Consider the following 13,722-nt stretch of genomic DNA (forward strand, 5'->3'; position numbering starts at 1 on the left):
AAAGCAATGCATCCGTAGATGGTCGTATGCTAGGTAGAGGTAAAAATATGAAACAACTGTTTTGTTCTTATCTTTCCTAATCATCCCTTATTTTTCCTCACTCCCCTTTCCCATTTTCCCATTCTCCTTTCTCTTCGTCCTCTAATACCTCCACTCCTTTATTCTCTCCACCATTTCTTTCCTCCTCCCTTCCCCAGGCCCCTTTCCTCTCCTATATTTGCAGAGACAGTGACCTCTGACAATGTTTAATATGACATAAAACCTATATTTTATTAATTATTTCAAGTAAAACTTTGACGTATAGTAAAACGCTCTTTAGAAAAGACGTGTGGCTTCAGCAGTCGGGGGACATATTGCTCTGTTACTCGTTTCTTTAAAGGTACAGTCCGCAATATGACATCATTTACAGTAGTGCAACAGAAACAATGAGAAAAAAATAATAATAACAGCATCAACAACAGATATGAAATCAAACACGACTGCCACTGTTAGCTGTCCCATTGTGCACCTCTCAACAGGGGGCACAGTTTCAAAAGAGCCAGTAGTGGCATATTTCAATTCTGTTGATGACTTTGCCATAAGCAGTTGCCTCACAGTACATAATGGTGTCATAGTGTGGAATGTATCTTCAGAACATGATAAATAACATCTCAAACATCATAGTAACATCATAATAACATTGTAGTAATAACATTATGCCTATTTACAAGTCAACAATATTACAGTAGTATAAAGCCATTGAGCCACTACGACATGGCACATCATTTCCTGGTTGGTGTAGTACACTACTTTTAACCGGAGCTCCCTCTTCCCTATTGTAGGTTCTGGTCAAAAGCAGTGCGCCACATAGGATGCAATCTGGAGCACCACCGGTAGTCTGGTGTTGCGTCGTGTTGTCGTTGGGTCGGCACATCATGCAAACACATTCAACAATATTCTTTAGAACAGAACCTTACGTTGTTATGACAATGGCAAGAAAACAACAGCAACACCCAGCGCCTCTTCGTCCGTGTGTCTTTTTTCTCTGTCCCCATTTTATGACATCACAGGACAGACGCCACGTCGCCCCATCTCCTGTTTTAAACATTCCAGCCTTTTGGCTTCGACAAGAAACCTTTTGACACACAGTTCAGTATGTTCACACATTTTAACCCATGTCCCGTCTTAATAGTTTAAAATTGTCCTACAAATATCAACAGAGTTTCTTTTCGCTGTGGCAGTCTTACTTGGCATTCAAGACCATTACATTCTACTCCCTTTTAGGAAAACATAAATAATGCAAATATTACAATAAATAGCCATAAATCACTCCAGCTCAGCCCCGGCACACAAGGACAGTGTAGATACAGTTGCGGGTACTTGGCCAGTCAGTTTCAACACACCCAGCCTAAACTGTGACATGCTAGATCATGTGACTGGATTTAAACCCAGAACTTGTGGCTGAGTGAAATCTGTGTAACAGGCGGAAAAATCTCTTCAGTCAGTCAAAATGTCTAATAACACTAGAATAATGTAATACAATGTTATTAACGTCTAATAACAATGTATAATATTCAGATTTTTGTGATCTGGTTTGACCCAGAAATGAGGGTTTTGTGGTTACTATGGATATGTGAAAATCAGTGTATACGTGTGTGTGTGTGGCATCTCTCTCTGGGCATTTGGCACTCATCAACCAGAGAAATGGAACATATACAGTATATATCTACTGTATATCGAATCTCTCCGTATAAACATGTATATTTATACTATTTGTTACCATCTGCTGTCTTTTCACAGGTCCCTTGCTGAGGAGCATGGACCCCGAGACTGACTGCGAACAGAACAACCGTCTCAGAAACCATACAAACTCCACCGAAGAGTAGCTTATCAGCTGTCCTCATGACAGAACAATAACAAATGTCTGTCTGTCTTCTCCTTAGGTTTTTAACCGGTCAAAGTTTGTCCCTGATAGAAAAGAAAATCAGCTTTCGACAGTTGACAATTTTCCATCTGAAAGCTGCCTCAGTGTGCAGCTCTGTGGTTGGCTGGTTGAATCAGTTGTCTGGACAAAGTTTTTCAGAAGTTGTAAATCTGGATTTCACTTTTGAAATCGGAAACAAATGCTTGAAAATGCTTACAAATCAAATAGACAAATTTACCTGAATGGGGACCCCTGTTCTATTAATTTTATTTCTATGTATCTAATCTTATCAGATAGCTGAAATCCTGAGACCACCTTCGAAAAACTGTGCCCTAAATGTTGGTTGGCTGGCTGTAGCAGCATTCAAAATCTGTGAGAGACGGTGGACAGATGGCACCTTTGACAAAAGGAAGCGTCTTTTCTGTTGTTCTGTGGTGGTCAATGGTTCCTTAGGGAGTGTGTGTGTGTGTGTGTGTGTGTCTGTGTTCAGGCGCGTGGCTCTAGTTTATGTGACAATTGGAACAAAGTCTGTTGATTGTCGATGATGTGGAGGTAGTGAACACTCGCTCTGACTTCTGCACTGTCGCTGCCCACCGCCTCGTTACCTAGGAGACAGACAGACATATAGATCAGGTATAGATGTGTGTATAAATGCTAAAAAAAACACACAATACCACAGAGATACACACACATACCTAGTTGGTCGCTTTGGCAGTGACGAATCAGACGCACTGTGTCGGCGATCATGTGCTGAGAGGGCGGGCATTAAAGAGTCAATCACCGTGGTCACAATTAATAAACACAAGACAACTAGAAAAACCCCACTGTTTAACTCACCAATTTCTGAAAGTTGACCAGGTTGTCATGAAAGGTTTTGTTTCCCTCGTGAATAAAGGTGATATCTTTTAGCAGCAGTGGCATGAAGGGTATCTTAGGAGGCTTCATCTTCCTGAAGGCATCTCTGTATGCCTTATGGTTCAAAGATGGGTCCTGTCAAAGCAGAAGAGGTTAGTACCAAGTCAGGATAAGGTTAGGAATGAAAGTCGAGGCTTTAACACTAAGAGGACAGAGCCATGTAGAAGTAGAGCTTATACCTGTACCAGGTATGAACACATACAACTTCTCACCTGAATGCATGTTATTTTTAGTTTTTTTTGGGGGGGGGTGATGTGAAAAGGGTTTTATAAATACATTTGATTGATTAAGCCTTAGGTTAATGTGGAATCTACAGACTGATACACCAACATCCCTGAACTTCTCTTAACTATTTTTCAATCAATATTCCTTAAAACCTATGAGTCTTACTGTGATCAGCTCCAGTTCAGAGAAGATTTTCTTGAATTTCCCAGGAACTTTCTGAAAGTGAACAGAGGTTATAGACCGACTCAGTCCCCAAAAACATTATAAGAGCAATTTGCAACTCAATTGGGAAATAACACCAAAGCTGACACACACTGGAGGGCTTTTAACAGACACACAAACACACACCACACATGCACACCACTCACACATTTTTCTCTACAACTAACCCTGTAAATAGTTTCCCCTAGTGTTTGGGACTGATTTGTTGGGACTGATTTGTTTGGGACCTTGCTGGGACTGATTTGTTCGGGCTGATTTTTTGGGACCTTGCTGGGACTGATTTGTTGGGACCTTGCAGGGACAGATTTTTTGGGAATGATTTGTTGGGACCTTGCAGGGACAGATTTGTTGGGAATGATTTGTTGGGACCTTGCTGGGACTGATTTGTTGGGACCTTGCTGGGACTGATTTGTTGGGACCTTGCTGGGACTGATTTGTTGGGGCTGATTTGTTGGGACCTTGCTGGGACTGATTTGTTGGGACCTTGCTGGGACTGATTTGTTGGGACCTTGCTGGGACTGATTTGTTGGGACCTTGCTGGGACTGATTTGTTGGGACCTTGCTGGGACTGATTTGTTGGGACCTTGCTGGGACTGATTTGTTGGGACCTTGCTGGGACTGATTTGTTGGGACCTTGCTGGGACTGATTTGTTGGGACCTTGCTGGGGCTGATTTGTTGGGGATGATTTGTTGGGACCTTGCTGGGACTGATTTGTTGGGACAGATTTTTTGACAATCTTGGTCCTCACATGTACACAGACCTGGATCACACACACACACACACACACTCTCCTTTACCTCCCAGGTAATGTTAAGTCTGCTGACTGCTGCAGTGTTGAGTCCCATGATGATGGCAAAGGCTGAGTTTAGGTTTCTCTGGGCCTTACAGCTACAAAACACAAAACAGATTGTAGTCACGTGCCACTGTGTGTGTGTGTGTGTGTCACAGTGAGTGTGTGTGAGTGTTATCTTACTGTGCCGCGATCTTGATAAATTTCTTGAGCAGCTGAACTCGTTTGTTAAGTGACGCACACATCAGGACCTCAGACATGACCCACTGCTGGACCTCGTTACAGCGTTGCAACAATACGGACAGCCCCTCCCGGTGGCTGCCTCCAGTACTACAGCTCACTGTGGAATACACCAGCTCTTGCTGCAGGGAGGAAAGGTTGAAGGTTGAATGGGAGTGAAAAAGTGTGTGTGTGTTTTATGAAGAGTGCCTATGTGTGTGTTTTATCTCATTTATGGAGTTGAACAGGGTGTGTGACCCTTTCCCCTCCATTCCCCGTGTTTTACCTCATGTATGGAATTGAAGAGTGTCCAGTCCAGCTGTGTGAGGGCAGCAGCCATGTCCCAGGTGTTGATACCTAGCAACCGCACTGTCCTCCTACTCAGCTCGCTGTCAGTCAGAGGGGCCTGAACACACAAACAGTATCACAATAACTCCCGTTATTACCCCAGTTTACACAATCCCAGTATTCGTAGGTGCCGGTTTCTATGGGCGAATTACCATAATGTGTGTGAGGTCTCTGCGACAGACCATCAGTTTGTTCTGCGTCGCCACCGTCTCAGAATACACACACTGACCCGTCTGTAACACTGTCCTCTCTGCACAGAAGGATGGGAGGGGGTGGCAAAGAGAGAGAAACCAAGCGAGAGGAAGGCTGTTGGTTAACTAGTGTCTGTGTGAATACGTATCCATGTATCGGAGAGTGTGTGTGTGTGTGGAGTGTGTGTGTTCACCTCCAGTAGATGTCTGTGTCACCAGCACCATTTCCTCGTCTGGTCGGTCCATCTTTTGACCCACAATCCTCAGCAGCTCTGCGACGCTCAGCAAAGAGTGTGTGTAAACACACAAGTATGAGTCGGCGCTCACATACACACGACACAGAACTGGAACGCACAAACACACAGGATTAACACACACAATTAATAATAATAATCACGGCATTGTGCGTGCGTGCGTGCGTGCGTGCGCGCATGGGTGTGTTCTCACCCTTCTTGGCGTCAGCCTGTGGGCAACGGAGAAGCAGACTGTTCTCCTTTAAACTGAGCTGCTGGAACATAGGTTTACTCTGGAGAGAGAGAGAGATAGGAGAGAGCAAGGGACAAGGATGGAGAGACAGGAAAGGAGGAGAGAAAGTAATGTATGGAGAGAAAAAAAGATGTATGGACGAAGAGATCGAGGCAGTTGGATATAAACCATTAGGATGTTTTTTTTCACTTGGCTGTGAGCGATCATTTTGCTCCACCAACCTCCCCCACCTTCTCCTCCCCCAGTTCCATCCTTCTTACCTTTTGCTGTGGAGGACATTCATCAACCGTGCTGAAACACAAACAGAAGAAGAAATAAAAACAAGGTGGAGGGAATGGGTAGTTACCCCAGGACGTGTGCACACTTTGTAGTGTTATCTGGAAGTATTACTGGTTTAATTAGGATTTTTCTGTCATCGATCTACCTAAAGTATAACAGTATCGATTTCGGTAAAAAAGTATGTTATCTTTCTTAATTAAATACAAATAAAAATTAAAACTTGCATAGTTATCTACCACTTTGCTATGGCACATATTAGTTGTGGTGAAGTCAAGTGTTGTACATGCAGTGTTAAAAGAAAATAATCCAAACAGACTGCAATCCATTATACTTCCATAATTTAACGCAAAAACATTTGAAAAAATCCTTAGGGGGTGAATACTTAAATAATCTACATTAAAACTCAATATTGTTCATAAAGAAAGATGGCCTTAACAACAGTGGACATTAATTCAAATAAAACTTAGCAAAACAAGGTTTTTATATCAAGTAGGCTGGGGCCTTTTTATGCACCTTTGCTATGAAAGCTTCCACTTCCTCTATCCTCCAGACAAAGACACACAAACGTCTTATACAAACAATGGGATCATTGTGCTGTACACAGACAACACATGCACACACAATGCATGCAACCCACATGCACACACACTCACTGTCTGCGTCGTAGAAGCTTCTGGAACTCCTTCATGTCTTTCTCCAGAGATGGAAATTCATAAAGATCCTCTAACACACACCTAGAGAGAGTCTGAGACACACCCACCCACACACACACACACACACAGAATGTTCACTGTCCTTTCCTGCCTGTTACTAAGTAACTATCATTTGAGTTACACAAGATGCCCATGACAACCCTCACAGCCTGGTTACCATAGTTATACAGCACAGAGCAACAGAGGGGGCAGGTTACAGCAGGACAACTGATCAGTGAGCAGTGGGTAACGGCCCATTAGGGGAGGAGTTCCACATATAACTACTTGATTTCTTTTGTTTTTCAAATTTTTTCTAAAAACAAATTATAATAAAAGTGTGGTACATTTTTTCAACTGTGTTGTTTAAAAAGTATTGTTAAAAGCTTTTCACTTACCTACTACTACTCTAACAGAAACTCTGGGTGTTATATCAACTGCTTGCCTATGGGGAGGGCTGCACCAATGAGAGGCTAGGGATTTCAACACATGCTTTTTACAGCACAGTGTTAATGGACAACTTTGGGTCATTAAAATTAGAAGATAGTTGTCTAAGTGAGGTATTATCTAGATTGCGCCATAATGCGAACAATATTGTCATTCAGTCACCGTCACCATGGCAATAACACAGGGCTAGAAAAAAGTGATCGGACAATATAAACAGTACACCTGCATCAAAGAAGCTGCAGAATCAAATTACTGAGCTCAGAGGTAAGCAATATACTAATAACTTAGAAACATCTACTTGTTAATGGAATGAAAAAAAGCATGGCTGTGTAGCTGCATACTTTGGGAATATACTTGAAGCTAAGCTAACTATTAGTAAAGCTGTTAGCCAATGCTAACTAAGCACACAGCTAGACTGCTCGGGAAAACATTTTCATGAGTTAAGTGTCTTTATTGTACTGCAGTCATGATGCGAGTACCAGCCTGACCCTCGTCTGATCACTTGTGACAGCCTATAGCCTAATTCATAATTGTACTTATTTGAGCAATAACTGATTGAAGTCCCATGAAGAAGGAAGCAAAAGGGCTGTTGATATGAATAGGTTGTCGCGATTTGGAACCGACCCTACTACCCAGCTAATCAGAAGCCACACCGTGAGCGTGTGTGTGTGTGTGTGTCTGTATGTGTCTGTGTATATTTGCAGTGATGTTATTTTCCCTGTACATGACAGTAGCACATTCATTCACAGGTTCTGTATATGAGCTATCGTACCCGCACCTGCACAACAATAAAGAGCCTGTCCTACCTTCATGAACGTCTTGATGTGCTCGTCCTCTCGGAGGAAGTCCTTATATAGACGTGTCCAGTGCGAGACCAGATGTAATACCTTCCTCTTCCTATAGAGGGCCTCCTTTCCCTCCTCCGGAGCCTGGCCCTGGCTACATACACGCTTACTGCTGTAGGTGGAACATGTTGAGGATAACTTACTGTATATACATGTACCGAAAACACTACAGACATACAAACACAAAACACATTACATACACTAGGACAATGAGACACGCTAACAGACCCACACACAGCGGTGTGTAAAGGATATTGTCCAAGCAGAGCCTGACAGAGGTCAGTGGTCGTCATGAACACCAGGTATGTCAACAGGAAGTCATCCAGCAGCAGCTCTGAAACAAGAAAAGCATCACAGGGCACAGATGTAACTGACCAGACAGTGAGAGGGAGAACGAGGTTAAACTACTGTAGAGCAGGAGCAGCTCTCCATTTGGACCGGACCTGTGCCTCCTCCAGCACCATCCCCAGACGGAGATCCCCGCCGACCCCCACAAGGCAGAGAGGTCCGCAAGCTCTGGGGGCCCAGGCACCCCTCAACTCAAACCATGTCCACCATGGTGTGAATGAGATGCGCCAAACACACGATGATGCGCATTTCGTTTAGACAGTGTCTCCATTGTACCGGGTGGCAGGACATAGATTCTCTTTTTTATGTAACTGACATAAGAGGTACAAATTGACCAAAGTTTGCAGAACATATCTGTTAGGCAAAATATACAACAATGCAGAATCACAACAGCAGGATTTGCTGTGAGAAAGGAACCAGTACAGCACAAACAACACAACCAATAATTGTCTGTCTATACATCTGCCCTGCCATTCATACGTAAACTATTTGCAAATGTGTACAACACGATAAAAAGGATAATAATATGCTATTATATTTATCTATTAACACTTTGTGGATTATTTCTTTTTACCTTCTGTCACTATTCGTAGTAAATTTAGTACATAAATTAACACTCTTTCCAGTTCAATGGCGCACCTCTGAATGAATTAAGGAGGCTGTGACCAGAACAGGTAGAAGGACTGTCAAGTGACTAGCCCCTAACAACCAGCTGACCTCAGAACACCGAAAAGTGGCCCAGTCCCAGAGCTCACTTACAGAGCTAGTTTATGACGCCCCAGTTCCTCTGGTACTGTCGGGGGGGGGGATGGGTTTAGTGAGATTTAATTACAGTCCTGTCCAAATTCCAGCTCTGTTAGTGCAGTTTTATCAGGGAGGACAATGCCACCCTATGTTCAAAGTGACTGCCCTAAGCAAGGTTTTGCACAGAATCACTGATCTACAAATCATTGCCACTTCTACATTATCAAGGGCAATACATATGCAGACCACACAGCCCAAGAAGTTCTGGTTCTGGATGGATGGAAATTATGGAGGACTAGAAAGGATCCTAGAGATAATGAACTAACCAGCTATCTGACATTTAGATAAAGGACAGATTTATTTTTTATAAAACACCACTTTAAATGACAAGTCTGTTTAGCTGTTTTCTTACCCTTCCCCTCTTTCACTTCTTTCTGCTCTTCCTCCCTCCCCCTACCCTCCCTCCCCCCCACCGCTCTTCCTCTTTCGGTCCCATCTTCCCCACTCCTTTCAACCCTTCTTTCGTTCTCACAGCATTACCAAATCTCCTCTACTCCTCCAATGTCATCTTCAATGCACCCTCTATACTAATGCACATGAGTGAGCAGCAAGCGGACACACACACACACACACGCGCGCTCACACACACGCGCGCTCACACACACGCGCGCTCACACACACGCGCGCTCACACACACGCGCGCTCACACACACGCGCGCTCACACACACGCGCGCTCACACACACGCGCGCTCACACACACGCGCGCTGATAACTGAATAACATTCAGCTCCGACCTTGGATGTTTTTATTCTCAGAGAGAAAGAGAAAAAAGTGGAAAGAGAAAACTGTCAGTAAACAAAGAGCAGCACTGGTGGAGCATCTGACCAGGAAACAAAGGTTGCTAGGTTAAATCCCAACCTGACAAGGTAGAAATCTGTTGTTCTGTCCCTGAGCAATTTGCTTAAACTTGTGGTGGATTTCTGGCTAATTTTGTGGAAAACGGATGGCAAACAATTTCATTTTAATCATTTAGCAAAAGTGACTTAGTTAAGTACAGGGACGTTTTTCCCCAGAGCAATGTCGGGTGAAGTACCTCATCCAGGGACACAATGACCACTGGCCCAGTCGGGATTCAAACCAGGAACCTTCCCATTACAAGCCTGACTTCCTAACCACTGACACCGAACTGATTCGTAATCTATTTTCTTGCTGCTAGATGACGGCACTACTTGCAACTTGTGGCGAACCAGCAGTGAACAACTTTGCCGGTACTTCTCATTATTGCTCAAATGTTGCTTGAAGTTTGCCACTAATGGCCAACATTGGCAAACACTTTTTGGAAAACTAAACTGTTTGCTGCAAATCAGCCACAAGTTTACTGCAAACATTTCGTAAAAATTTTCCCTTACAAAATCTACTAACCCTCGTACTCTTACATTTACTGTAACCCTAACCTTAACCCTTACCTTAAACCTTCTAACCCTAACCTAAGCAATCAATTGCATATGATTACAGACAACAAAGTTTGTAGATAGTAATACTATATGTAAAACATCTACAGATGGAAATTGGGATTGGGAATTAAGTGAAAACCAAATTACATTTACATAATATGGAAATACAATTTCCCATTCACACTAGAAACATGAAACTCTCGCTGTATCAGAGGTACGCCATGAGGCGCAACACAGGCGCGCGTAGCACGTTGGCGAGACCTCTGACCTGGAAGGAGTATTTCTCTGGTGCATTATCTGGAAACAAGTCTCGTTCATCTAAATAAAACTATCATAGTGTGGAAGTGCTCAATGGCAGCCTCCCTCACCGTTCCAATTTAGATTGGTAAGTGTTAAATATGGCAGTCAATTTACAACTTCCAAAACATCACTGATTATATTTAGAAGGTCTGTGGACCTATAATTGGAGCATTTCTCATTGCAGCACAGCAATTAGTGCATTTGGGTTTTATCCCTTCATCACATTGGTTTTCCCCATAGGCTTAGATTCACAGGTATCCATCAGGCATACAGTATTTCAGGATGCTCAGGACAACAGAGCTTCACCGTACATTTGAATTCCCTGTATACACTGCCCTGATACACTTTAAACTTTCACAATTGTTCTTTAAAATGTTTTGCCCAGATTCTGGCATCAGCTACCAACGTCACAGGTGACCTCAGGGCCAAAGACTCTGCTACCCAAGATGGACTTCATTCAGCAAGTGAAGCCACCATAATGTGCCTGACTGACCACAGGCTGACACATTTAGAGAACTCACATAACTCGGCCCTCAGTCTACAACACATGCCCAGACGTGGAGGGTGTACTCGGCACCGAACCATTCCGTGTTCCCACTACACAGACGTCAACATGATCAAAAACAACACTCATCCCCAGAGATAATGACTGAGAGAGAAATGGAAGAAAAGCAAAGAAGAAAGTCTGAAAGTAAAATGAGTAGATGTGCTGTGACATGTTGTTGCATTCCTAGAGATGGGGGAGAGGGAGTGGTGCACACAAACACACTCATTAGCTTCTTCAGTGGAGATTTAAAACAGTTTAATGAAGCAAATGTAGATCGTTGGTGGATCCTACAATAACCAGGATTCTCTTCTGTGAAGGTGTTTAGTCAACAGACTCTGGTGTGTGGGTGTGTGGGTGTGTGTGTAGTCATCAGACTCTGGTGTGTGGGTGTGTGTGTGTGTGTGTATTCATCAGACTCTGGGAAAGTGTGCGTGTGTGTGTGTGTGTGTAGTACTCACCAGACTCTCTGCTCTCCGGTGCTTCTCTCTGATCGTCCAGTCGTAGGTCACTCAGCAGATGTTCAAGAATCTTCAGTGGCGTGCCAGACACCACCACATACCTACACAGACAGACAGACAGGTTATGCATACCTACACAGACAGACAGGTTATGCATACCTACACAGACAGACAGGTTATGCATACCTACACAGGCAGACAGGTAGACAGACAGGTTACACATGCCAACACAGGCAGACAAACAGACATGCATGTTAAACATACCTATACAAACAAACACACAAAAAAACATGAACTCCTGCACACCTCCCTGAAGCACAGGAGGAGGAGCAGGAGTAGTATTCTTCAGAGCTGCTATCTCTCCTCTTTTCTTGTTCACTCTCGTCTCCTTCCTCATCCTCATCAATATAAGGTAGACTACTCCAGTCCTCCTCCTCATCATCATCATCAATGTAACGCAGGTAGGGTACATCGAAGGTCAGGACAGAACTGCTACTACAACTACTGTGACTACTAATACCATCCTCTTCCTCATCATCTCCACCCTCTTCATCTTTCTCAGCATCTACTAGTGTGGCAGCTCTCTGGTCCATTCCAATTTCTCCAGAGGATCCACTCTCCACAGTGCAACGTGCCCATCCAGGGTGCCCTGCCCTGGGCTGATGAGTCAGCTTGCTACCCCTGTAGCTCCACAGATAGTCTCTACAGTAGCGCAACCCCAAAAGGCCTCCCTTCTCCCTGCCTAACACCAGAGACACTCCCACAATCACAACCCAATGCGCACACACACACACACACACACTCTTTAGAAAGCGCAAATACACACTATAGGCAGCAAACAGTCTTGCTTTCTTTTGCTTCAAGACAAGAAAACCATTCTCTCTCCCTTGTTCTCTCTTCCTCTCTCTCTCCCTATCTCAGTCTTTGTCTCTGCCTGTCGCTTAAACACTTATTAAAAGATAGTGCACACACACAAACCTACACTAGGACACACACACAGTATGTCTTGGTAAGCCAGCAGCTGGAGTGTGGAAGGTTTGACCTGAGGCAGTGGGCGTGGGAGATGACCGGGACATACCTAACAGGGTTAGACCACGGGGTTAGGGTTAGACCATCAGGGTTAGGGTTAGACCATGGGGGTTAGACCATCAGGGTTAGACCATCAGGGTTAGACCATCAGGGTTAGACCATCAGGGGTTAGACCATCAGGGGTTAGACCATCAGGGGTTAGGGTTAGACCATCGGGGTTAGGATTAGACCATCGGGGGTTAGGATTAGACCATCGGGGTTAGGGTTAGACCATCGGGGGTTAGGGTTAGACCATCGGGGTTAGGGTTAGACCATCGGGGTTAGGGTTAGACCATCGGGGTTAGGGTTAGACCATCGGGGTTAGGGTTAGACCATCGGGGTTAGGGTTAGACCATTGGGTTAAGACCATCGGACCAGTAGTCTCTTAGACCAGGTCATACACATGACGACATTTGGAGGCATGGCCTTACAAGATCTGACAAGTAACCTCCGCGCTGTTAGAGCAAAGTTGAAAGTCTCTTGTTCTGCCCTTGAGCGAGACAGTTAACCCAAATTGCTCCCCATGCATACAACTTAAAGGGGGCTGGGTCAAAAGCAAATGTTACAAAGAACGCAATCATTTCAAAAACACTCTTTTTATAGTTACATACAAAGCCTGAGATGGAGAAAGACAGAAAAAGAGAGAAGCAGGATACTGACCTCTTCTCTCCATCCTCTTCTCTGGCTCCGTCCCCAGGTGGTGAGGTGGCAGGGTTTGGTGAAGATGTCACTGATGATGGCACCCTCTGTAACACAAGGACATCCCGCCCTCTTTCCTTAAGACACACCCTCCCTAGTGCCTCTCCCTGAGGAATATAGAGAGAAAGAGACAGGAGGGAATGGAGAGAGAGATAATAACAGTATATTGGTATCAGGTCTTTGAGCTCAGTTGCTCCAGCATTGTGCTCACAAAACCATGGTTGTGGGTTGGATTCCATTGAACGGCATGTCTTCTACATGTCAAATGTGCTGTTGGTATAGACTCATTAAACAAGAGGACAATGTGTGTTGTACAATAAGTTGATCAGATAATACATCTACTACTACTGTAGCGCCTGGGGCAGGCACATAGACACACCCACCCACAAACGTGTACTTCTATCCTTGTGGGGACCACAACAACCGAAAACTCTAGGTTCCCTAACCATAACCTCAATAACCTTACATTTATATCTAAACTTGACTGGGCCATCAGCCCAACCCTAAACGCTATGCCGGAAATTGACTTGGTCCTCCTGGGGA

The 13,722-nt window shown here is 44.1% G+C and overlaps 1 protein-coding gene and 1 long non-coding RNA gene across 3 annotated transcripts in view; both read right to left on the bottom strand.

Annotated features, from left to right (window-relative positions):
• Positions 1–356: 356 nt before the first annotated feature.
• rapgef5a (Rap guanine nucleotide exchange factor (GEF) 5a) overlaps positions 357–13,722 on the bottom strand; it is a 31,751-nt gene continuing 18,385 nt past the window's right edge. For both annotated transcript variants that reach the window (XM_010873332.4, XM_013135608.4), the window contains 16 exons: positions 13,141–13,286; positions 11,413–11,513; positions 7,816–7,894; positions 7,522–7,678; positions 6,233–6,324; positions 5,561–5,591; positions 5,262–5,340; positions 5,009–5,158; positions 4,776–4,873; positions 4,562–4,681; positions 4,240–4,418; positions 4,064–4,154; positions 3,209–3,259; positions 2,741–2,893; positions 2,599–2,653; positions 357–2,508 (listed from right to left, as the gene is read on the bottom strand). In XM_010873332.4, the coding sequence (XP_010871634.1) occupies positions 2,390–2,508; positions 2,599–2,653; positions 2,741–2,893; positions 3,209–3,259; positions 4,064–4,154; positions 4,240–4,418; positions 4,562–4,681; positions 4,776–4,873; positions 5,009–5,158; positions 5,262–5,340; positions 5,561–5,591; positions 6,233–6,324; positions 7,522–7,678; positions 7,816–7,894; positions 11,413–11,513; positions 13,141–13,286 (1,701 nt within the window). In that variant the 3' untranslated portion in view covers positions 357–2,389. The remainder of the gene's footprint in view (positions 2,509–2,598; positions 2,654–2,740; positions 2,894–3,208; positions 3,260–4,063; positions 4,155–4,239; positions 4,419–4,561; positions 4,682–4,775; positions 4,874–5,008; positions 5,159–5,261; positions 5,341–5,560; positions 5,592–6,232; positions 6,325–7,521; positions 7,679–7,815; positions 7,895–11,412; positions 11,514–13,140; positions 13,287–13,722) is intronic.
• Positions 3,537–4,053, bottom strand: LOC117594981. Its single transcript, XR_004576274.1, has 2 exons — positions 3,724–4,053; positions 3,537–3,684 (listed from the first exon to the last, which is right to left on the bottom strand). It is a non-coding gene; the product is annotated as an uncharacterized LOC117594981 (long non-coding RNA).

This window comes from Esox lucius, chromosome 10, assembly GCF_011004845.1.
Source record: "Esox lucius isolate fEsoLuc1 chromosome 10, fEsoLuc1.pri, whole genome shotgun sequence".
NCBI classification, from domain to species: domain Eukaryota; kingdom Metazoa; phylum Chordata; class Actinopteri; order Esociformes; family Esocidae; genus Esox; species Esox lucius.